The 25,610-nt window shown below is 49.1% G+C and overlaps 2 protein-coding genes across 4 annotated transcripts; both read left to right on the forward strand.

Moving 5' to 3' along the window:
- The first annotated feature begins 565 nt into the window (after positions 1-565).
- Positions 566-9,848, forward strand: LOC308461009 (transmembrane protein 176B-like). 2 transcript variants are annotated; one of them, XM_080977585.1, is made up of 7 exons: positions 567-694; positions 2,218-2,497; positions 5,699-5,806; positions 6,791-6,844; positions 7,188-7,397; positions 7,550-7,660; positions 9,557-9,848. In XM_080977585.1, exons 2-7 carry the CDS (start codon positions 2,258-2,260, stop codon positions 9,641-9,643), a joined length of 810 nt encoding a protein of 269 aa, XP_080833711.1. In that variant the 5' UTR covers positions 567-694; positions 2,218-2,257; the 3' UTR covers positions 9,644-9,848. The 2 variants fall into 2 exon arrangements, with proteins under 2 accessions (XP_080833712.1, XP_080833711.1); XM_080977586.1 differs by lacking the exon at positions 5,699-5,806 and having other exon boundaries at positions 566-694.
- Positions 9,849-17,717: 7,869 nt separating this feature from the next.
- On the forward strand, positions 17,718-24,433 carry LOC308461281 (ceramide-1-phosphate transfer protein-like). 2 transcript variants are annotated; one of them, XM_080978054.1, is made up of 4 exons: positions 17,718-19,545; positions 19,905-19,996; positions 21,229-21,419; positions 23,304-24,433. In XM_080978054.1, the coding sequence occupies exons 1-4, from the start codon at positions 19,446-19,448 to the stop codon at positions 23,833-23,835; spliced, it is 915 nt and encodes a 304-aa protein (XP_080834180.1). In that variant the 5' UTR covers positions 17,718-19,445; the 3' UTR covers positions 23,836-24,433. The 2 variants fall into 2 exon arrangements, with proteins under 2 accessions (XP_080834180.1, XP_080834181.1); XM_080978055.1 differs by having other exon boundaries at positions 17,727-19,545; positions 19,908-19,996.
- Positions 24,434-25,610: the final 1,177 nt, after the last annotated feature.

Consider the following 25,610-nt stretch of genomic DNA (forward strand, 5'->3'; position numbering starts at 1 on the left):
CAAGGAGACGAACTGGAAACGCAATAAGTCAGAGGAACGACTCCATGATCCTGCGGAGGAAGCCCACCTGGTGCTCTGTGGACACTGCTGGACCGCGGCTCCTGCAGATACGGTGACTGGGGGTGGTGGGAGCAGCAGCCCAACGAGGTCTTGAGGGACTGTTTAGGAACCATAAGAAGCTAAGCAGAGCTCTGCAGCAGCTGGATCAGGCCAAGTGGTCCAGCATCTTCTCCTTCTGGTGCCCCAATGGGAGAGAGCCCACAAGCAAGACTCGGGTGCAGGAGCACTGCTTTCCCCACTTCTGACCACCAGCAGCTGGTATCCAAAGGCCTGCCTCTTGCCGTTACAAATGCCCTTCTCCATTTCAATGTCCAGAGCAGTGGCTTGTTGACATCCTCCCGGGGCCCCAAGGACGGGTCTGGCAGGCCTTGTTCTCTTGGGTTCAGCAGGAGGACAAACGCTTTCCTCGCACGCTCAGCTCCAGCGCTTTCAAGGCTGGAAATTCCCTCTGAGGCAATTGTTACAAGAAGAGGCTTATTTATTGGTTTTGCTGGCTGCTTCCTGCCACGGCATCTGCGCAGAAGAGGAGCACCTCGGAGCAAGGCAGCCTCAGCCGCTGGCATCGCCAACACCCAGGAGCCTCCCTGGGCCACCGCCTGCATCAGCCCAGCGTGTGTCTGCATTTCTGCCAAGGGTGAGTGTCCCCCGGGGTTTGGTTCTCTGAGAATCCCACCGGAATGGCCGTGGATCCAAACAGGAAATCTGGCTCATCGTACCTCAGGCATCACAACGGTGCCCACAGAATGCCATGGAGGCATAGCCCTGGCTAAGGGCTAGATGGCTCTTGGGGTTCCTTGCAAGTCCACAATTCTTGGCTTCCACAATATTATCCTCTTGATCCTACCTATAGGGCAGAGCCACACCATACATATTGGGCTGATATGAAGGGCATTCTTCAGGGCATTTTGTTAAAAGCTGAGGTTTTAGCTTGTGTTTGCCATTGCGAGCACTGAGCCAGCAAGCAAATCCCTTGTGCGTAATGGAGAGCAAGACAGTTTAGGCAGTGCCAGCCTGATGTATCTTGCAGGGAATCATTCGGCTGAATTCGGCTGAATTCTCATAAGCTCACTTCCCAGAGCCAGTGGGCTGCAGTGGTTAAAGCTTTGGAATAGGACCCAGGTGAGACTTTGGTTCGAATTCTCACTCAGCCGTGAAGCTCACTGGGTATAATCTTAGGCCAGTTATTGCCCATCAGCCTAACATACCTCACCACAAGTTTCAAATGTTTGTGGAAACAGTCTTAAAATAGTGTTATGCGTTTGGGACGGAAGTAGGCTGTTTGTGAGCTCCTTCTAACCTTTGGATCCAGCAAGTGTTGAAATATAAGGCCCCTCCCTCAACTCAGAAGGTAGTAAGAAGGTTTGATCAGAGCTGAAGGTGGAAGTGATGTGACCTAGAGGTCAAGCAGCAAGCAACAATTGAGAGAAATGTTGGATTTCTGTTTGACTTCATGGCTGTGGCTATGGAGGAAAATACCTTTTGTAAACGGGGGGGGGGGATGCTATGAGTCCCTCCATCATAGGCTCAGGTTGTTTGTTGTTGACATCTGTCTGTCTCAAGAGACAACAGAGTGCAGTGCACCTCTGGGGGTGAAGTACAACCAGAGCATTAGCAGCACTGAAGGGACCTCCCCGGGGCACAAGTCTCGGCAGTGTGTCTGGAGGTCCTGGGCTGCCCAGATGTCAAGACCCCCCTCTCAGCCTCACCGATGGGCTCCAAAGGAAAGCAGAGCAGTATGTTTGGCACCAGCTTGGCTGCAGGAGTTGCCAGAATGAGGCATTTGGGGCACTATCCAACCATCTTGGGGACTCCATCGGGATTTGTGGAGGATTTACTCCTTAGCTTTGTCTTCTCCCAGAGATATCCCTCAAGGCAGCAGAGGTTTAAGATCAGTTTTCCTTCTCCCAGATGGCACACCTAACCAGGTGGTTAAGCCCCATCTGCCCCTTCAGGTTGTATATATGTGTAAGTAAACCATATATCATAAAGACACCACAGTCTCCGCTGCGCCTCATTTCCAAAGGAAACATGAACCCTGGGTAAGCACCAGAACCCATGGAGTCTCACAGCACGCGGAGATTGGAGTGGTGTGCAACCAGAGTTACCAATAAATGTTGCAATATACAAAGTAACACATTGCTCTGCGTGTCCCTCCAGGTGCATCTTGCTGTCACCGTACTGACTGGAAGAGGCCAAGATGTCGACTGGCTTTCTCACGCTGAACGAGCAAAAGGTCCCTGAGGAGATCTCAGACAAGAATGTCATCAACATCACCATCAACCAGGAGTCTTCTCTCTCTTACCTGTTCAAGGCTGTGGGGCAGTGCTGGGCAAGGCAGCAGGAGCCCACACAGAAGACCCAGCAGTCTCCAGCCTCTGCCCCCACAACAGCCCGCCATTTCTCGCTCCATTGCAATGGGGAGGAGAAAGTTTTGGGGGTAAGTGTGTGTGTGTGTGTGTGTGTGTGTGTGTGTGTGTGTGTGTATACTAACTGGCTACACAATCTGATGGACACTCACTAGGGAGCAGGGCCATTAAATGAAGGGGCTCACTTCCAAGGAAGCATGTGCAGGATTGGGCCACATGCCCTGAAGGCCAATCCCACAAGAACAGAATTCAGGACAAGCAATTGTGTTTGCAGAATGTAAAGGTTGGAGAAAGTTTAAAGGGTTTGCCTTAAGCTGAGTTCCCTGAAGGAGCGCCAATAGACACAGGCTTTAAGTGAGGAATTAGGCTTTTAAGGGACGCAGGTGGCGCTGTGGGTTAAACCACAGAGCCTAAGACTTGCCAGTCAGAAGGTCGGCGGTTCGAATCCCCACGACGGGGTGAGCTCCCATTGCTCGGTCCCTGCTCCTGCCAACCTAGCAGTTCGAAAGCACGTCCAAGTGCAAGTAGATAAATAGGTACCACTCTGGTGGGAAGGTAAACGGTGTTTCCGTGCGCTGCTCTGGTTCGCCAGAAGTGGCTTAGTCATGCTGGCCACATGACCCGGAAGCTGTACGCTGGCTCCCTCGGCCAATAAAGCGAGATGAGCACTGCAACCCCAGAGTCGACTGTGACTGGTCCTAATGGTCAGGGGTCCCTTTATCTTTACCTATGTGGGATCAGCTTCCCAGAATATCAGAGAGGCTACCTTTGATGATGCCCGTCCAACTACACAGTCAATGAAGACCTGACCAGACAACTGCAGCAATGCTTTCCCATCGCGGCTGCACAGTTACAACATGTTGTCATTCTTAAACCACTCAGAGACCCTTTGTTTCTTCTGACTGGCCCACCCCAACCTCCTCACTGTAATAACATCTACAAATACACAGCCATCTTCGAGTGTCTTTCCTCACTGTCTTCTGAGCAATTGCTCCTCATATTAGTCATCTCCCAATGTTTGCTTTCAGTTCTCTCTGTCGATCCTTTTGTTCCCTTCTTGACCTGAGACTTAGTGCAGTCACGATGCTTGGCTGATTGCCTAGTGCTTCGCTCTCCATCTCCACATCTACTCACATTTCATTCCTTTTCATTGCTCTAAGAACTATAAGAGAACAAGGCTTGCACACACTTCTGCCTCTTCTATCAGGAAAGTGCATACACAGATTTCAGACTGCAAAGCTCTAACTGCGCAAAATGGATTCAGAGATGGAATAAAATGGGGAGATTCTCCTACATAAGTGGGTTTGCAGGAGGAGGTGGGAGTGAAAAGATGCAGCAATGATGTCTGAGCACTGCAGTCCCCCCCCCCTTTTCCTTCATCCCAGGTGTGCTGAGATAGGGGTGGAGCCATGGGTGTGTGTGGTGGATTTCTTCCATCAACACAACATTGTGATGTTTGAGACAGCTTTACTTTGTTGAACAGCAGTAGTCAGTCGCTGAGGAACTCACAAAAGTGGAGTCCTCAGGCCTATAAATTATACAGGCTCACGAAGAGCAAGAGGTGACATGACAGAAGTCTTTTCTTTCAGAACATGCAGAATATAGTTCAACTTTTTTGAGTCCACACCTCCCTTGACCAAGTACATTCTTTCTGTGGCACCCCTGTGGGGCTCAGGGGTTGTGTCCCCCCTTGCCTGCAGCCTCTCGCCCTTTTTTGAACACCCTGCCTTGTGGAGTGTTTCCTCAGCCTCCTCTCACGTCTCCTTGGGAGTCCTTCTGGCAGCCTCTGCTGCAGCAAACAGCTGTGCAAGCCTTTGGGAGGGAGAGACATCAGAGGAAGGGAAGGAGGCCAGAGGCCAGTGTTGCCCATGGCACTCCGGACCATCATTCAAGGCACTCCAGGGTGCCATGGCACACTGATTGAAAACCACTGAGTTAAACTATGGAACTAACACACACACACGGAAAACCAAACTAAAGACTTGCAAACGCTCCTGGGGGGCCTGGCAGACCCCCAGTACCTCCCAGCGTCTCCTAGTGGGCTCGTCTCTGGAATGGCATGTCCCTTCACTCCCGAGTGCCCCTCTGCAACACTTCTCATACGAAAAGTGCACACCAGTCTTCTGGCATCACGCAGCAAGAAGACAGAGACATCCGTAGCTCTAAACTACGTTTTATTCACCATATATACAGAGAATCCATAATCACGTCTGCCCTCCAAACTCTGGCAGAAAACAGAAAGCATACAGCAAAAGCGAAAGTATAGTCTAATAACACTCTCAGACTGAAGAGATAGAACAGTCTTCCGTTCCCACACTCTTCTCAGACATCTCATGTGATTTATACTAACCACACTAGCCACTCTGCGCGGCTTCCAACAAGGATTAAAAATACACCAAAATGTCAGACATTAAAAACTTCCCTGAACAGGGCTGCCTTCAAATGTCTTCTAAAGGTCAGATAGTTGTTTATCTCTTTGATATCTGGTGGGAGGGTGTTCCACAGGGCGGGTGCCACCACCAAGAAGGCCCTCTGCCTGGTTCCCTGTAACTTGCCTTCTCGCAGGGAGGGAACCATCAGAAGGCCCTCGGAGCTGGACCTCAGTGAGGGTGGAGACGCTCCTTCAGGTATACTGGACCGAGACCGTTTAGGGCTTTCAAGGTCAACACCAACACTTTGAATTGTGCTCGGAAAGGTACTAGGAGCCAATGTAGGTCTTTCAAGACCAGTGTTATGTGGTCCCGGCGGCCAGTCCCAGTGACCAGTCTAGCTGCCGCATTCTGGATGAATTGCAGTTTCCGGGTCACCTTCAAAGGTAGCCCCACATAGAGCGCATTGCAGTAGTCCAAGTTGACAGAGCCACTTACTGTGTCTGGTATGTGTCACTGAGAGATGACACGATGGCCATCTCCGGATATCTCAAGGGCTGTCACATGGAAGATGGAACAAGGTTGTTTTCTGCTGCTCGGGGGGCGGAGGGGGGGGGGAGGACTCAACCCAACGGCTTCAGGTTGCAAAAAAGGAGATTCTGACTAAACATCAGAAAGTCCTTCCTGACAGTAAGAGCTGGAGGATGTGAGCTCTCTTTCATTGAAGGTTTCTAAGCAGAGGTTAGGTGGCCATTTGTCATGGATGCTTGAGTTCCAGCATTGCAGGGGTGGACTAGATGACCCCTGGGAGTCCCTTCCAACTCTGCAGTGCCGCAGTTCTATGAAACATGCATCTTGCTTCCTTTGTGAGAAAACCTTAACCTTGGTGGATTTGCCTTTCAGGGGGCCCAGATCCTGCTGGGAATTGTGGTCATCAGTCTTGGGGTGGTGAACGACTATGGACATTTATTCTACATACGGGCAGGAGCACCTTACTGGATGGGAGGTCTGGTGAGTCCTGGGCAGCTGCCATGCTTGGAAGTGAATTTCATACATGTTCAGGGGTACTTTGCACACTTCAGCCTCACAACAAGCTTGAGCGATTGATCAGGTCAGGATTCTTCTTCCTGTACTGCAGCTGGGGCAACAAGGCTCCCTGAGGATTGTGGCTGATGAGAACCAACACCTTGCCATGAGCAAGCAGGGCACAAGTCAGCTATATAGGCAACAAACAGGCAGGTCCCTGCCCCAAGGAGATTACAGTCTAAAACATCCAATAGTGAAAACAGCAGTAAGGCGGGGTGTGTGTGTGTGTGTGTGTGAAAGAGAAATTGACAGGAAGGAGGGAGAAATGACCGATCTGGGCACATGCAGTTATGCCTCCCATGACGACACAAGGTCACCATCTACTGTGAAGCTCAGAAGAGCAAGGGCCATTATGATATGGCCGGTGGTGGGTGGGCAGGAGCAGAAATAAGCCTGGATTCTTGACCACTGGGCATGCTGGCTGCTGGGAGTTAGGAGTCCAGTGGCACCTGCAGCAGCCCCAGACATCTCCCAGTCCTCCACTAGGCAGGCAGCTGGTCCTCCATGTGGTCTTTATTTCCTATCCCAGACCTACTTCCAGGTTTACAGAGATCCCAAGAGACCGCTGGCTGGTTTCTGGTAGCAAGAGCTGTTTGACAGGACTCTCTTGGGAGGTGGTGGACTCTCCTTCCTTGGAGCTTCTTAAGCAGATGTGGGGTGGCTGTCCTTCAAGGATGCTTTAGCTGAGATTCCTGCATTGCAGAGGGGGTTGGACTGGATGACCCTTGGGGTCCCTTTCAACTCTACAGTTCTGTGATTCAGTGCCCTGGCCACTGAAGCAGCTGAGGAGGATCCACTCAGAAGTGGGGCAGGCCACTTCTGGTGGTTCCAGGAGCAGCAGGAGTTGTGCATCTCCCTACCCTCTGCCCTACACAGCCTTCATTCACTCCAGCCTTTTCTCCTTCACAGGTTATGCTCTCTGGCGCCTTGTCCATCATGGGCGAAAGACGTGCTGGCTTCTGGGTAAGTGTGGCAGGTTCCAGGAAAATCATGTGTTGCCTGCTTTTGGTCTCAAAGATCCCTGGGTCAGGTATTCTTTAGCTGCGTGATTCCTGCATTTCAGGGGGTTGGACTAGATGACCCTTGGAACCCCTTCCAACTCTACAGTTCTGTGATTCTGTGATGTTTCAGCTTACGTCTAAGGGGAAAAGGGAAGTGACTGGTAGACCTATGCTGAGAAATGGAGGCTCAGCCTCTCCCCACCTCCAGTCCCCCAAAAGCTGAAAGCCTGAGCAGCTCTGCCCCAGCCTTACCCAAGGTTGTCTGCTGGACTCCAGGCAGCTCACCTGACATTTTCTGGAACCAGGTCCATGTGGCCACCATCTTCCATTTGGCCAGTGTTGTGGCCGGAATTGTGGCTCTGACAAAAGGCATTGCTTGGATCCCAAACCTTGACCAGACCTTCAACTGGAGGAAGGATGTGTGCCAGACCAGATGGGGACGTTCTCCAATCCTGCCCAGCCCAGGCTATGACTGGAGACAGAGAGACTGCGAGCGAATCTTATGGGATCTCATGGTGAGCAGAGTCCCATCGTGGATCAGGTGCTTGCCCTGTTACAAGATTGGGGGGCCAGAGCAGCAGCCTCCCCCAAACCTGCTGCGCCCTCCCGCAGTTTGGAACAACAGTCTGAATGTGGTATTTTCCTCTGTTTCTCCCTTCCTCCCCAGGGCGTCGCCTTTGCTGTGAAGGTCTTGCTGCTCATTTTCTCCGTTGCTGCCCTGGCGATTGCTTTCTTCTGCCTTGCATACAGCCTCCGCATCCTCTGCTGCGCCCGGAAGGTAGCCGGAAGGGACTGGGGGGCTGGAGGGTGTTCCCCCCCCCCGAGGGAGTCCATTCCACTGTTGAACAGCTCTTACTGTTGTGGGAATGTTCAAGGATGCAGGAGAGGATATGTTGTCTGATTATAGCCTTTCCAACTATCTCATAAAAAGACAGTCCCTTTGTCCTCCAGCCAAGAGAGCATCTTTGGCTAAGCAGATGTTGCTTCTTTGATGCATGTAGTCAGAGAGAGAGAGATGGCTGCCCTGCCCTGTGCTTTTGTCATTACCTGCACAGGTGAGGCCACACCCACCTCTAGTCACATGCAGAGGAAGTCTGTCCCAGCCCAGAAGGAAACTGGAAGTTGACCTGCTGGCTGAACAAACATTCCTCCCCATGTGTAAACATGTTCACTCTAGGAATGTTGTACTTGACTGCTCTTGTGTTTCACATCCCACAACTGTCACAAAGTTCTTCCTGATGTTTAGCTGGAATCTCCTTTCTTGTTACCTGAATCCACTGACTGAGGTCCAAACCTCTGGGAGCAGCCGAAAACAGTCTTGCTCCATCTTCCATCGAAGAGCCCTTCAGATATCTGAAGAAGACTGTCATGTCTCCTCCTTCGAGCAAAGGAAGTCCCAAACCCCGAGTTCTGAATCCATCTCTCTCCCTACTCCATAACAAGGGCAAAAATGGGTGCTAGCAAAGACCGGACTTGGTGCAGGAAAGGGGGCGAAATAGGAATAGAGACTGGGAGATGCCAGTAGCATAGCTACCTTTTAAAAAGAAGCAGAACAGTTTGCACTCTCAGAAACCTAAATGAAATACAGTGGTACCTCAGGTTAAGTACGTAATTCATTCTGGAGGTCCATTATTAACCTGAAACTGTTCTTAACCTGAAGCACCACTTTAGCTAATGGGGCCTCCCCCCGCCACGCAATTTCTGTTCTCATCCTGAAGCAAAGTTCTTAACCCGAGGTACTATTTATGGGTTAGCGGAGTCTGTAACCTGAAGCATCTGTAACCCGAGGTACCACTGTAGTCTTTAAAAGGCATCTCACACTTCCTTCCAGAATTCCGCATCACCTGTGATGTTCAGTAGAGCTAGAGAATAACCTTGCCTACTGTTGTTTTATAACCTTGGGGAATTTGGGGGGGGGGGGTGAGAAGAGAGCTGAAATGGGCAAAGCAGGGGCAGGCCAAGTGCAGGCCAAGTGCAGTCTCGGATTGCTTTGAGAAAGCCCTGGAGAGGAAGAAACGTGGGGCTGTGGGGAGCTGGGAGCGTTCATTCTCAGCAACTGATTCTTGGGGCAAGACCCACCAGGGGCGAACTGCTGCGCCCATTAGGCATGACGCTCAGCCAAGTCTCTGAAGATCATGCTTTTGCTAATGAAGAGGGAGCTCCAGCTTTGACTGCTTGGTAGGAAGAGCCGTCGCACGAGAGACGGGGCAGGATTGTTTTCTGCCCAACGGATTCAAATGGCAAAGAAGGAGATTCTGACAAAGCATCGGGAAGAACTTTCTGACGGGAAGAGCTGCTCAGCACTTGAATGGATTCCCTCAGACTAGATGTCCCCTGGTGGTCCCTTCTGGGATTCTCTGGCACGGGCCTGGGCCCACCTGCAGAGGGGGCAGAGCTTTGATACCTGGGATGTGACTCAGGGGCAAAGAAGCCTCTGGGGATTTGGGCTCCTGGCACCTTCCAACGCCCCAGGAAAACGAAAGGAGGGGGGGGGACAAACCTGTTAGGGAGGGGGCAGCCTTCCTGCTTGTGGTGCCTCACCTGCTGCCATGGAATGGAGGAGGGAGGTGGATTGGGAGAGTTGGGAGTTCCCTTCTCTCAGCCACAGGACTTTTCTCTCCTTCCCCCAAACTGCCCCCTCACACTTCTTTCTCCTCTCCCCCTTGCTTTGCAGGCAAGCAGTGCAGACTCTGGTGCGGTCGGGGACCCGGATGTGGCCCCTCTTGATCAGGATGAGGCCATTATTGAGAACATAGCCTGAGTGGGGTGGTGCTGGCCCTTCAGGGCAAGGAGCTGTGCTGCAGCCTTCAAGGGGAATGTCACACTATGCTTGCCTTCTGCTTCACCCGACTTAGCCCAGCGGATTGTGACCCAGTGCTCGCCAAGACCTTTCTCCTGGGGAGTGGGCGGGCGGGCGGTCAAAAGCTCCTCCTGCATCTCAACCTATTAAAGCAGCTATGTTGTAATTCTGTTTGAGGGTGGTTGGTTTTCTCCATCGACATCCTGTTGGAATGTTCAGGGTGTCAGGAGAGAAAATCTTGTTTATTAATATGCTTCCTAACTTCCGATAGGGACGCGGATGGCGCTGTGGGTAAAAGCCTCAGCGCCTAGGACTTGCCGATCACATGGTTGGCGGTTCGAATCCCCGCGGCGGGGTGCGCTCCCATCGTTCGGTCCCAGCTCCTGCCCACCTAGCAGTTCGAAAGCACCCCCGGGTGCAAGTAGATAAATAGGGACCGCTTACCAGCGGGAAGGTAAATGGCATTCCGTGTGCTGCGCTGGCTCGCCAGATGCAGCTTGTCACGCTGGCCATGTGACCTGGAAGTGTCTGCGGACAGCGCTGGCTCCCGGCCTATAGAGTGAGATGAGGGCACAACCCTAGACTCTGGCAAGACTGGCCCGTACGGGCAGGGGTACCTTTACCTTTACCTTTTTTAAACTTCCGCTAGCAAACTCTTAGCAGAGTTTTACATTCCCCTTTTAAATGCACAGCGGATAGCTGGTTGCAGGCTTGTTTAAGCCTCTCACTATTAGGTTCCTGGTAAGTTCCCTTATATTCCTCTTAAAAGAATAAACACACCGCGAACTTGTAATGGGGCAGGCTTGTTTTCTGCCCAACACCGCAAACTATATAAAAGTAGTTTACTCATTCAGTTCACAGTTGGATCCCTGAAGGCAGACTCAGTTACAAAGTATATACATGTGGATCTATCCCATATGGAGATAGTCCCAGTGTCCTATGTTGGCTGGAAGCCAACAGAGCATTTCTAGCTAAAAGCTGCTGCTCCAAAGATGGAGGAAGTCAAAGAGAGGGGGGGCTGCGGGCCCTGTCCCTTTTGTTACCTGGACAGGTAAGGTCACACCCACCTCTAGTCACATGCAAAAGGAAGTATGCCCCAGCCAGGAGGAAACAGGAAGTTTCCTGAACCAGTGGCTGAACCAAACATCCCCTTGCATGCCCACTCTAGGAAAACAAGGAATGTTGTACTTGACTGCTATTTATGTAGCACATCCCACACTTCCTCGGGACATGGAAAACCTGGGTCCTCATGGTCATGGTCACCTTTCCCAATTGCTAACAGGATAAGGAAGCACAATTTCAGTGCAGTGGGGAGGGGAAAGGCTGCCCCCCACAGCACCCTCCCTACATGCCACAGTCTCCAACACAGCCAGGAAAGGCACAGACCATGTGGCCTCATAAACAACAGAGTAAAAAGAAAAGCGTGGAAATCCTCAAGCAAGGCATGGTCTCCTATACTGAGTGTCACCTGATGAAATAAAAGGACTTATAGGCCAGCCAAATCAAGGGAAAGCACCTGGACCAGATGGGATAGGTTCCAAAGAACTGAAATTAGGAGGACTTCCGGTCGGCGCCATCGGTTAATGGCGGATTTCCCTCCGAGCTCCGGAGGGGGTCTGCTTTACAAGTTCGGGTCCTGTCGCTACGGCGAAGCGGGGACCCTCAAAAATTACAGGCGCGGAAGCCTGTGAACAAGGAGGCTCGGTGGGCACCATCGCGCCCCCCCGAAATCGCAAGGGAGCCTTTTTAAAGGCTCCGGAACGGCAGCGGGGGGAGAAGCGGTGCTGAGAGCCGCTACCCAGCTTGTAAAGCGAAGCCGCATCGCCATAGCCGGAGAGCGCCGATTCCTTCCTGAAAATTGGACTACAAAGTAAAACCAGTGAGTAAGACTGACTTAATTGGGATTTACAATTATCTTCATGAAATTTGGCTGAAAACGGGATTGGTTAAAGTAAGGAAGTCAGCCCTTCCCGGACTGCATAAGGATAAAGCAAAGAAGGATTAAAAGCTGCAACCATTGAGAGATCGCAAAGAGTGAAGAGAACCAGACATAAACTGTGAATTTTCCCCCTTTTGGTAGGCAGGAGCAAAAGGGGGAGGAATTTGGAATTAGAACCTGCCAGAAAAAGATTTTAAAACTTTTTATCGCTGTGTTAAATACCCCTGAAACGGACTGCCGGGGCAAAGGAACCTGGAGAGAGAGAACTGTCAGTGAGCTGTCACTTAGATTATTACATTGTTTCAAACTACTCAGCTCAGGAGAGACATTAAATTACTGGTTTGTTGAACTCTGAAAATATAAGAACTGTTACAACTGACTATTGGGAAACCTCAGGGGAATTTTGGACTGTAAGACATTTTGTGTAGCTTTGGAAACTTTGTTCCCCTAGAGGACACTTTGATAACTGTTGCAAATTGGGCTGTAACTATTAAGGCAGTGGAAATTTCCCTTGAAAAACAACTAACAGCTGCGAGAGTGACCTTGGCTAGGCATGAGTGGTGCATCAGAAGAGACAACAACCAGGTCTGGGAGACAATACAAAACAAAATCTTCACAGCGAAGAATTTCAGTCCCAGGCATCCCAGTGGCACCAGCTGCAACTGGTCAGACAAGAACAATAATGTCATCAGATCCTGTAACACAAGCTTTGGTTAAAATAAATGAGTCTTTGGAATCTTTGACAAAGCAGGGGGCGGAAAATAGTAGAAAATTGACAGAACTCTCAATTAAACTTGATCAGAATACACAAAGTGTGAATGAATTAGGGAAAAGGGTGACATCTAATACAGAATCTATTAATAAAATATTAGAGGACTCTGCTAATATACGTAAAATCGCAGAAGAAGCCAAAGTCTCTGCTGATGAGGCTAAAGTCTCGGCGGATGCTACACAGGAAAAAATTGTACCAGTTTGCAAAAAGCTAGAAGATCATACATTGGCCCTGTCTATGCTTGAATTGGAGAGGAGAAGTAGAAACTTAAGACTACGAGCGGTGCCTGAAAGTGAAGGAGATAACTTGGCGAACTTCCTTTCTAAAGAATTTTCTGATTTTTGGCAACAGGAGTTAGAGAAGGAAGAAATTAAAATAGTCACTGCTTTTAGACTGGGAAGAGCACAAGGCAGGAAGAAGCCAAGGGATTGCCTAATAACATTAAGATCAAGAGAGGAAAGAGAAAAAATATTGAGCCTGCATTTTCAAAGAACACTCGAGATTGAAAAGTCTTTTGTGGAGATTTTTAAAGATATCCCAAAGGAAATTCTAGACGCAAGAACATACTATAAAGAATTGGTCGGATTGCTGAAGAAGAACGAAGTACCTTTCAGGTGGGAATTCCCGCAAGGCCTATCTTTCAAATTCAAAGGTAGGAAAATAAGGATAAGATCAGTAGAAGATCGAGATCAATTTTTAAATCACTACAGGGAAGACCTTCTGAAAGGAACAGTCGGAGAGGAAATAACATCAGAAATGAAAGACGCAACAGACATTTTAAACCTGACGTTTGGACTGAAATCACCGACAGAAGAAGAACAACTACTCGGAGCGACAGGAGGTAAATAGCTTCAGGATGGCCCTGCAACTTCTAAGCTGGAATTGTAATGGACTCAATCTTCCGCGAAGGAGGAAAAATATATTCCATTTATTGAAAAAAGAGCAGTTGGACATAATTTGTTTACAGGAAACTCATATAACAAGATTGCATAGGAAATTACTCGTCAATAAGAGATTAGGCCAAGAATTTATTTCATCGGATAAAGTTAAGAAAAGAGGAGTGGTAATCTATGCAAAAGAAAAATTTTCCCCAAAGTTTATATTTAAAGATGAACAAGGAAGATATTTGGCAATTGAAGTGCAAATTCAAGGTGAAAAATTTTTGATACTAGGGATCTATGCACCTAATGAAGGGAAGTCAGAATTTTTTAAGAAGCTGCATGAGACATTGTTGGACTATTTGGATTACAAATTAATTATGATGGGAGATATGAACGGAGTGGTATCTACAAATATGGATAAAGCACAAAGACAGGTAATTACCAGAGATGGGAGACTACCAAAGACTTTCTTTGAAATGACTGAAAATATGGACTTGATTGATATATGGAGAACAAGGAACCCTCTCGAGAGAGAGGGAACCTTCTTCTCTGAAGCAATGATGACCTGGACCAGAATCGATCAAATTTGGATTACTAGTGGGTTGGCTCCAAAGATTAAGAAAGTGGAAATCTGTCCAAAGACTTGCTCCGACCATAACGCCGTGAAGATGGAGATGAAATTTACAGTAACTGGTCAATTCAGATGGAGGATGAATGACAATCTATTTCGAGACGAGGAGATCCATAGAAAGGCCCAAAAAACTTTAAAGGACTATTTTGAAATAAATCTAAAAACTGATGTAGAAAAAAGAGTGATATGGGACGCAAGCAAAGCAGTGATGCGAGGATTTTTAATTCAACAAAATTCAGTAAAAAAGAGAAAGCAAAATGAGAAGAAGGATAAGATTTTGGAAAAGATAAAAGAAGGAGAGAAGAAATTGAGATCAAAACCAAAGTCCCAGGAGATTCTGAGAGAGATTAAGTTATACCAGACACAATATATGGAATTGATGAATCAAGAGATTGAATGGAAGATAAAACAAATGAGACAAAAGACTTTTGAATCAGCAGATAAATGTGGTAAGCTTCTGGCTTGGCAACTGAAGAAAAGACAGAAACTAAATACAGTTACAAGTCTAGAAGTGGATGGAAAGAATATTTCTAAACCTAACGAGATAAGAAACTGTTTTTTGAGTTATTTTAAAAAGCTATATTCACAAGGACCGCAGAAGGAAGAAGATATAGACGAATTCCTTAAAAAGTATGGACTACAAAAAATCTCCTACCAAAGTAAGGTGGATCTAAACCAGAGAATAACAGATCAAGAGATAGAGAGTGCCATTCAAAATATGCAACTGGGCAAATCTCCAGGACCAGATGGACTGACTTCCAGATACTATAAAGCTTTGAAGGAGTGGTTGGTACAACCATTAAAGGAAGTCTGTAATGAGATCTTGGAGGGGAAAAGGGCACCAGAATCGTGGAAAGAAGCGTATATTACACTCATACCAAAGACAGAGACTGAAAAGACTCAGCTTAAGAACTACCGCCCAATATCATTACTTAATGTGGATTATAAAATTTTTGCAGACATTCTGGCAAAAAGATTGAAAAGAGTGTTGATGGAGAAGATTCATAAGGACCAAGCAGGCTTTCTCCCAAAAAGGCATTTATCAGATAATGTGAGGAACATAATAGACATTCTGGAATTATTAGAGGTGAATATAAACACTAAAGCAGTTCTGATCTTTGTGGACGCGGAGAAAGCCTTTGACAATATTTCTTGGAGTTTTATGAAAAAGAATCTTCATGGGATGGGGGTAGGCCAAGGATTTGAGAATGGTATGGGTGCCGTATACGCTGAACAAAAGGCTAAGTTGATTGTAAATAATGTGATAACTGAAGAATTTAAAATAGAAAAAGGGACACGACAGGGGTGCCCAATTTCCCCTTTACTTTTTATTTCTGTTCTGGAGGTGTTGCTTAATATGATTAGAGATGACCAGCAGGTTAAAGGTGTACAGGTCGGAGCCAAACATTACAAGTTAAGGGCCTTTGCAGATGATTTAGTACTTACTTTACAAGAGCCAGACACTAGTACAAAAAGGGTGTTGGAGCTAATTCAAGAATTTGGTCAGGTGGCCGGATTTAAATTGAATAAACAAAAGACTAAAATTTTGGAAAAAAATTTGACAGTCATGGAAAGGGAGAAGTTCCAGAATGAAACAGGTTTGACAGTGGTAAAGAAGGTGAAATACCTAGGGGTCTATTTGACATCTAAGAATTCGAACTTGTATAAAGACAATTATGAAAAATGTTGGTCGGAAATTAAAAAAGATCTAGAAATATGGTCAAATTTGAGATTGTCAATGTTAGGCCGAATTGCAGCTATTAAGATGAATGTATTGCCTAGAATGTTATTTTTGTTCCAAACATTACAAATTCTGGACAAGATAGATTGTTTCAAGAGGTGGCAGAAGGATATCTCGAAATTTGTCTGGCAGGGCAAAAAGCCCAGAATAAAATTTAAAATACTGACGGATGCAAAAGAAAGAGGGGGGTTTGCCCTGCCGGACTTAAAACTGTATTATGAAGCAGCAGCATTTTGCTGGCTGAAAGAATGGATGCTCCTCGAGAATACAGATATCTTGGACTTAGAAGGTTTTAATAATACATTTGGTTGGCATGCATATCTATGGTATGATAAAATTAAGGTGCATAGGGCCTTTAAAAACCATATTGTCAGGAAAGCATTATATAACGTTTGGATAAGATATAAAGATTTGTTGGAAAGTAAAACCCCTAGATGGTTGTCACCTTTAGAGGCTACAGCGCTGAAAAAGCTTAATATGGAAGCTAAATGGCTAAAGTATTGGGAAATTTTGGAACAAGATGGAGATAAATTGAAGTTACAGAGCTATGAGAAATTGAAACCCAAGGTTCGAGATTGGCTCCATTATTATCAAATAATGGAGGTACATAAACAAGACAGGAAAATTGGATTCCAGGTGGAGAAATCAAAATTAGAAATTGAACTGTTAGAATCCAATACTAAGAATTTGTCAAAAATGTATAATCTGCTGCTGAAATGGAATACACAAGATGAAATAGTTAAATCAGCTATGATTAAGTGGGCACAGGACATTGGTCATAACATTATGTTTGCTGACTGGGAATGGTTGTGGAACACTGGTATAAAATTTACGGCATGTAATGCCTTAAAGGAAAATATTATGAAAATGATCTATAGGTGGTACATGACCCCAGTCAAGCTAGCAAAAATTTATCATTTGCCTGATAATAAGTGTTGGAAGTGTAAAGAAACGGAAGGTACTTTTTATCATCTTTGGTGGACGTGCCCGAAGATTAAGGCTTTCTGGGAAATGATATATAATGAAATGAAAAAGGTACTTAAATGTACTTTTCCTAAGAAACCAGAGGCCTTTCTCTTGGGCATTGTCGGCCAATTGGTGTCAAAGAAAGATAGAAATTTCTTTATGTATGCTACGACAGCAGCAAGAATACTCATCGCAAAGTATTGGAAGACAGAAGAATTACCCACCTTGGAAGAGTGGCAGATGAAGGTAATAGACTATATGACACTGGCTGAGATGACTGGCAGAATCCGTGAGCAGGGGAAAGAGACGGCGGAAGAAGATTGGAAGAAATTTAAAATTTACCTTAAGAACTATTATAAAATTGAGGAATGTTAAAATGTCGAGGTTTGGAGAAAGAAAAGGAGATTACAGTGACATAAGATTAAGTTGAAGAAAAGAATAAGAAAAAATATATTTGATAAAATTAATTAGAATTTGCTGAAATAAATTTTGGAAATTGGGATGTAGGAAGGGGAGGTTTGGGGGAGTCCGAGAAGAGAGGGACATGAAAAAAAGGTTATGAAATTTTACATGTTTGTATGTCTTTTTTTATTTGTTTGTATTGTTTAAAATTATTCTGTAAAACCAATAAAAATTCTTACAAAAAAAAAAAAAAAGAACTGAAATTAAACCCTCTCTGGTGGACCCCTTTGCTGGCTAATCAGCAAAGGGTTGGATAAGACTGGATCCATGCCAGACACATGGACAACAAGGGCAACCATAGTCCCAATATATAATAATAATAGTAGTAGTAATAATAACAATAACAATAACAATAATAATAATTTATTTCTTCCCCAGCCGCTCTGGGCAGCTTCCAGCAAAATATTAAAATACAGTGTTCTGTTAAACATTAAAAGCTTCTCTAAACAGGGCTGCCTTCAGATATCTTCTAAAAGTCTGGTAGTTCTTCTTCTTTTGACATTTGGTAGGCGGGCATTCCACAGGGCGGGTGCCACTACCGAGAAGGCCCTCTGCCTGCTTCCCTGTAACTTGGCTTCTCTCAATGAGGGAACCACCAGAAGGCCCTCGGCACTGGACCTCAGTGTCCGTATAGAACGATGGAGGTGGAGACGCTCCTTCAGGTATACTGGGCCAAGGCTGTTTAGGGCTTTAAAGGGCAGCACCAACACTTTGAATTGTGCTTGGAAACGTACTGGGAGCCAATGTAGATCTTTCAAAACCGGTGTTATGTGGTCCATAGCTGTCAACTTTTCCCTTTTCTTGCAAGGAATCCTATTCGGAATAAGGAAATTTCCCTTAAACAAAGGGAAACTTTGACAGCTATGATGCGGTCTCGGCAGCCGCTCCCAGTCCCCAGTCTAGCTGCCGCATTCTGGATTAGTTGTAGTTTCCGGGTCACCTTCAAAGGTAGCCTCACATAAAGCGCATGGCAGTAGTCCAAGTGAGAGATAACTAGAGCATGTCTCTGGTGAGACAGTCAGTGGGCAGGGAGGGTCTCAGCCTGCGTACCAGGTGAAGTTGGTAGACAGCTGCCCTGCACACAGAATTGACCTGTGCCTCCATGGAGAGCTGCGAGTCCAAAATGACTCCTGCACACCTGGTCCTTCAGGGGCACAGTTGCCCCATTCAAGGAGACCATACTCGGACCGAGACCTGTTTGCTTTCCGCTGGAGCAAAGGTCTCTCAGCACGTCAATCATTAACCCCAACCCCACAGGCTGCCTGTTTGCAAGGTAAACCCCAAAGGGAACGAGGCGCACCTCTGTTTTGCTCCTCCAGGTTGGGGGTGGAGGGAGGGAGGCACACGGCAAATTGATTTCATGTCGCTTCATTTCCAATATTTATATGCCACCTAATGGCAAAGATTGTGTGGGTGGCTAACGAGTAAAAGTCAAATACACGCGACGGAAAACAGAAAGCGAGAGCACAGAATGAAGCCAGCCTCAGGGAGTGACGTCAGGGAATGACACAAAACTTGCATCTTCTTCCACTAACCCTGAAAAATGCAGAAGTTGGTGGCTATTGCTCAGTGTGGAAGGAAAAGCACTCCGGACATGCTCAGGAGCAACAACAACAACAACAACAACAATAATACTTTATTATTTGTACTCTGCCCATTGACTCGGTTGCCCCAACTATTCTAAGCGGCTTCCAGCATATATAAAAACATAGCAAAATATGAAACCTTCCCAATTATTGCTGCCTGTGTCCTTTTTTTCGGTGGTGGCGGCGCGTGTGCAAAGACTTCCTTTTGTAACGTATATAAAACAGAGAGAACAGAGAAAGCAACAGATCTAAAGGCGAGAAACGAAAACTTTGAAGCAAGTCCCGTAGGATGAGCCCGGCTGCACGTGGGCGAAAAGTCCAACAAAGGATATCAGCGGGATCTGAAGATGATCGGGTCTCGTTCAAGGTTCGCCAGGCTGGCCCTGAAAACGATGCTTCTTCCGCTGTATTCAGGAACGCCGGATCGTACCCTCCTGGCTCCATTCCGGGGGCGGCTGCCACGTGTCTCCCGAGACGGATCCGCGCCACATTCTGAGCTTGGCAGGTCCAGTCCCATCCCGGCGGAGATGTCAAAGCGCCCTTGCCAAAGCTCAGAGTCAGGCCCTAGGCGGGGGGCAGCCGGGTGTCCCTGCGTGGGACCCTGTCCCTGGAGACGGGGGCTGGGCAGAGGTCGCCGCCCCCTCCCCACCCGCGGCCTCCACCCTCCTCTCGTCCCCGACTGATAAGGAAGCCTTATCTCCCCACCTGAGCAGACAGCCCCGGTCAGGGTGCAAAGGGAGGCCGGGGAAGGACGCGGCCGCGGCAGGAGCGCCAGGGTGCCGGGCATGGGGGCCACGGGGTGGACTCGCACCCGTCTCTGCCGCCTGGCCTGCACCGTGGGGGTCTTCTTTCTCCTCCTCCTCTGCTTCTCCAGCCTCCGCCTCCGTAAGTCGAGGGTCGGGGGGGGGGCGTGCTGTGGCCTTTCGCTTCTCCTGGAATCTCCTTTTCCAACTCTCAGATTCATTCTGCAGCCATTTGCAATTGTTATTTAAAGGGGGGGGGGCGCAGACAAAAGCTTTCCTACTAAAACTGGGGCTCTTCCAGGCTGCCAGGGGTGAGGGAGGTCAATATTGCAAACGGGCCTCTGGGGAGCCCCCCACCCTAACAGGGGTCTCATTTCCGACCTTCCGCTGTCCACCTGCAATTGCTTTGTTCTGGGTTTGAGTCTTCACCTAACAATTCTGTGTGTTTTCTCTGCCTCCCTGCCCCTGTGGGTCTCGCATTGCCTGCTCTCGGTGCCGCAGCAGAGCTGCCGAACTCCACCTGCGTTTGGGGAGTCCGTCCGTGCCGCTGGTTTGGGGGGATGCCGCCCAGCAAGGAGGATGCAGAGAGGAAGGTGAGAACCCGGAACGCCCCCAACTCAGCTGCTCCCAGTTTTGGAATGGAGTTCAGTGGGAATTTGCTCATGTTTTAAAATCCAAAAATGCCGAGAGTTTTGCACTGCTTGGATTTCCACTAAGCGTGCGATGTAATCTACTGGAGCAGTCAAGTACAACATTACCTGTTGTGCTAGAGTGGACATGCAGGGGATGTTGGTCCAGCCAGTTGAACCTCCTGTTACACCTGGCTGGAGCATCCTTCCTTTGCATGTGACTAGTGGGGGGGCATGCTCTGGTCCAGGGGGTCATGAAGAGTCGGACATGACTAAACGACTAAACAACAGCCAAGTAGGTGGGCGAGACCTTTCCAGACCTGGTAAAAGGTCAAGTCACTGAGCCACCTCCCTTCTTTTCCATCCTGCCTGCTTTCTGGTTCACCTGGACTGCTGCTGGCTCTCAGCCACCAGTCCCTGGGGAATCTCCCATAGGGGGTGAACCTATTTGTGCATGTTTGTAACTTTAACCCTAAAACCTTCCTTCAGGGATCACACTGTGCTCTGCCTGATTGTGAGCACAACTACTTTTTGTTACTTATGAATAGGACTGTGGTGTCTTTATTCTTTTAGGAGGGATTCAAGGGGTCTTATCAGGAATAATAGAACATGTCTCTATCTGGGCAAGTCAGATTGAATTGCTGGTTGTCTTAAGAGATTCTAAGGAGTCTCCAACCAGCTTCCTGCTGTGTGATAGGGGAATGCACTCTGCTAAGTGAAGCAACTTGCTAACGCGAGTTCGGAAAGATAATATTAATTGGTATATCCTCTCCTGTTACCCACAACATTCCCACACCAGGATCCAGCTGGAGAGAATCCTAGAACTGTAGATGGCAGAGTTGTAATGCAGAGATCTTAACGGAAGCAATTAAGCCTCCCTGCTTGCTATTGGAGGTTTTTAAGCAAGCACTGGGTGGCCACCTGTAAGCGATGCTTTAGCTGCAATCCCTGCATTGCATGGGGTTGGACTAGATGGCCCCTGGGGTCCCTTTCTAGATTCTAAGTTGCCAGAGGCTAAATTATGCAGCTGTGTCCCCCCAAAAAGTGAACACTTCTTTGTTACATTTGGAGTGATGATTTGGGGGGTGGGGTGGGGGGAGCACGAGGGTCGGAGGGTTGCTTTTTCTGCCCCTAAGGCACCCCAGTCCCACCAGCTCACCCACCCCAGTGACTCTGCCCTTCTGCTCTGCTCACAGCCCCCTCCTTCCGCCTCGCCCCCTTCTGCCGCCACCGGGGCCGCCCTCCTCCTGCAGACCCCATCCGAACCCCAGGACCTGGGTGAGGGCTTCCGAATTGTGCGTCTGCAGAGGGCCTTCGCTGCCAGCCTCACGCCCAGTGGGCAAATCCTCATCCGGGAATACCTCAGCGGCTGGAAAGAGCTGATCAAGTGAGTAAGAGCTGCGTCCCCCCCCCAAAAAAAAGCCAAGGGGGGCTCCGTAGAAGCAGAAGCCACATTTCCCAGGTGAGAGATTCTGGCCCAGATACTAAGCTCCTGGGACAGGCTTGGCAAAGGCAGGGAGGAGGTTTCCAGGTCCCACAGGAAACAGAAACAGATGAAGCAGCAGCGCAGAATCCTGGAACTGGAAGGGAGTCAGGAACCGAGGAATCCAGATAGACTGGGCCTGGAGGTTCCTTAAGAGCACCAGAAGAGCCTGGCTGCTGGATGAGGCCAAAAGGGGCCCGTCTAGCCCAGCACCCTCTTCTCATAGGGGGCAGCCAGGTGTTCCAAATGGGAAACCCACAAGCAGGACGTGAAGAAAAGAGCAGCCCTCTCCCCGCCTCTGGTTTCCAGCAAATACTATTCAGAAGCATTGCCTGCCTCCAACTGCACAGGGCAGAGCGTGGCCATTGTGACTAGGAGCCACCTGTTTGTTCCGTGCCTAGAAAGTATGGGTTCAGGTAGTTTCCCCCTTGCCTTGCTCCTTTCCCAGGGAAAAGCTGCTCTTTAGTGCTAAATCAGAACAAACAGCAATCCACAGAAAAAAACAGAATTGCTATTTGCACCTACTGAGTTTTCCCTCTCTCTGTGTGTGGAGCCCTCAGTAATAAACAGAGCGTTTCCCCAGGAAAAGCAGCAGGACAAACACACAAACCAACCCCTATTGGACCCCTGACTAGAAGTCATGGGGGAAAGGGAAGCGTGAGTATTTACTTGCTTTTTCTCTCTAAACTAAAAACTCCCAAGTTTCACAACCTTTCTTCATAGAGGAACCCCTTGAGCATTTCAGTTGCTCTTTTCTGAACCTTTTCCAAAACTGCAATATCCCTTTTGAGATGAGTCAACCAGAACTAGACACAGGTTAAGGTAAAGGGACCCCTGACCATGAGGTCCAGTCGTGGCCGACTCTGGGGTTGCGGCACTCATCTAGCTTTATTGGCCAAGGGAGCTGGCTTACAGCTTCTGGGTCATGTGGCCAGCATGACTAAGCCACTTCTGGCGACCCAGAGCAGCGCATGGAAACACTGTTTACCTTCCCGTCGGAGTGGTACCTATTTATCTACTTGCACTTTGACATGCTTTCAAACTGCTAGGTTGGCAGGAGCAGGGACCGAGCAACGGGAGCTCACCCCGTCGCAGGGATTCGAACCGCCGACCTTCTGATCGGCAAGTCCTAGGCTCTGTGGTTTAACCCACAGTGCCACCTGCAGTACTCCAAATGTGGTCACACCACAGATTTGTACAATGGCATTATGACATTGGCTGTTTTATTCTCAGTCCCTTTCCTGTTTTCTTTTTTTGCCAATTTTTTAAAAATAGTTTTCATTTTTAACCACTGAGTGGTTCCTCAGTTCCTAATGAATGGCCCTGGCACCCTAGTTCGGTATTAAGGCGTTATGGTATTGGCAGGCAGGATATTTTTGGGAGTAGAAAAGGCTACAGAGCGAACCCTCCACAAATCCGAAGCGGAGTCCCTGAGGCAGTTGGGTGGCGCCTCGTCCGCCTCTTTCCTGCAACTCCTGCAGCCCAGCTGGTGTCCAACATCTTACTCTGTTTTCCTTTGGACCACTTGAGCGAGGCGGAGGAGAGGGAGATCTTGTCCTCCGGGCAGCCCAGGACCTCCAAACACTGCCCAGACTTGCGCCCCTGGGGAGGTCACTTTGGTGCTGCAAATGCGGCAAGAATAATGCCAGAGGCAGCAGCATCTCCACAGCAGGCGCTGCGAGCTCCCCCCCCCCCAAAGGCTCACTCCTCCATTGTCTACCGAGACAAGCGGGTGGGAGCCCACAATTTCCGCCGCTTCTTTCTTGCTTCTTTCTTCTTTCCTCGCAGGCTCATGGACTCGCTGGGCGCCGCCTTCGGCCTGATCTCCGGCGAGACGCGCACCAAGATCGCCATCCTGCAGGAGAACCAGCGCGGCCCCCACGGAGCCCACTACCGCACCCTCCAGTCCATGGTGCGCTTCGAGCTGGCCCGGGGGCTGGTGGGCTTCCAGTCCCTGCCGGCCGGCCGGCCCCCATCCGGCTGCCGGACCTTCCTGCGCCTCCACCGGGCCTTGAAGTGGCTGGAGCTCTTTCTGCGCAAGCTGGGGACCAGCCCGGAGGACGCGGACCCTTCCCGCATGTGCGCCGACGCCTACCAGGAAGCCCTGGCGCCCTACCACAGCTGGTGGGTGCGCCAGGCGGCCGCCCTGGCTTTCCTGGCCATGCCCTCCCGCCGCGAACTCTACCGCATCCTGAGCGCCGGAGGGGGCGAGGAGGGCAAGGGCCCCCGCAGGCTCCTGGACACCGTCCGCAGCATCGCCCACGTGTACAACGCCACCCAGGAGCTGTATGCCGCGCACGGGATGCTGGCGCTGCCCTGAGGCCTCGGCTGACGGCGCCGCCAAAGGAGGGGCCCCAAGGGGGGGGCAACAGCAGCAGAGGGTCCCTTCCCTGGCAGCGCCTCTTGGGGCTTCTCTGCAGAGGGCACCCAGTCCCAGGGGGACCAAGGCTGGTAGCGCCAGGCGAGGCGACGCTGCATTGCCAGGCTGACCCCCGGGGATGCCTTCCGGCTCCAGGGTTCCCTGGGAGGTTTCGAGCAGAGCTTGGGGGGCCACCTGCCAGGAATGCTTCAGCTGCGATGCCTGCATTGCAGGGGGTGGGATTAGATGGCCCCTGGGGGTCCCTCCTGACTCTGCTGTGCCAGGATTATTCGGTGGAGGCCTGGGGGAGGGGGTTTGGTGGGAAGCGCCAGCATCGCAGCCCCTGCTCAGTCCCCCAATGCAGCTGTTGACCAGGGAGCAGAATGAAGCCAAAATGTTTTTGTGAAGGGGACGATCTTTGAGGGGGAATTAGGTGCTCGTGGCTCCCTCTGCTGGCTGCTCGGAGCTCTGCACCTGCAAGCTCCGCTTCCGCCGCCTAGAAGCCCAGGTTTTAGGGGCAAATACGGAAGACTGATAAAAAATAAAAGTATTCCTCACCTGTGGGCTCCATCGTTGCTGAATTTAAAGGTGCGAAAAAGGTAAAGGACCCCTGACAGTTAAGTCCAGTCGCAAAGACTCTGGGGTTGCAGCGCTCATCTCACTTTACTGGCCGAGGGAGCTGGCCTTTGTCCGCAGTTAGTTTTTCCAGATCATGTGGCCAGCATGACTGAGCCACTTCTGGTGAAACCAGAGCAGTGCACGGAAACGCCGTTTACCTTCCCGCCAGAGCGGTACCTGTTTATCTACTTGCACTTTGGCGTGCTTCAAACTGCTAGGTTGGCAGGAGCTGGGACTGAGCAACGGGAGCTCACCCCATTGCAGGGATTCAAACTACCAACCTTCTGATCAGCAAGCCCTAGGCTCAGTGGTTTAGACCACAGTACCACCTGCGTCCCTTCATAAAGGTGCTAAATAGGCTTAAATGAGCCAGACATACTCTGTGTGTGCACGTACACACACACACACACAGGGTGTGACTGGTGCCACTGCGTGACTCTGCTTTGATATTTGCATAAGAAATAAAATCATGCTATATATATTGCTAGATAGATATATTTCATTCAAGCTCTGCCCTTTATATATATTTAATTTATGGGATATCTTTTCAAGAATTTCCCAAACCCTTGGATATCATAGAGTCAGATTGGACCCCCCAGGGTCATTTAGTCCACCCCCTGCAATGCAGGAATCTTTTGCCCAACGTGAGGCTCAAACCCACAACCCTGAGATTAAGAATCATAGAATCATAGAATCATAGAGTTGGAAGAGACCACAAGGGCCATCGAGTCCAACCCCCTGCCAAGCAGGAAACACCATCAGAGCACTCCTGACATATGGTTGTCAAGCTTCTGCTTAAAGACCTCCAAAGAAGGAGACTCCACCACACTCCTTGGCAGCAAATTCCACTGTCGAACAGCTCTTACTGTCAGGAAGTTCTTCCTAATGTTTAGGTGGAATCTTCTTTCTTGTAGTTTGGATCCATTGCTCCGTGTCCGCTTCTCTGGAGCAGCAGAAAACAACCTTTCTCCCTTCTCTATGTGACATCCTTTTATATATTTGAACATGGCTATCATATCACCCCTCAACCTCCTCTTCTCCAGGCTAAACATGCCCAGCTCCCTTAGCCGTTCCTCATAAGGCATCGTTTCCAGGCCTTTGACCATTTTGGTTGCCCT

This window comes from Podarcis pityusensis (assembly GCF_964106645.2).
Source record: "Podarcis pityusensis genome assembly, chromosome: 13".
NCBI lineage: Eukaryota > Metazoa > Chordata > Lepidosauria > Squamata > Lacertidae > Podarcis > Podarcis pityusensis.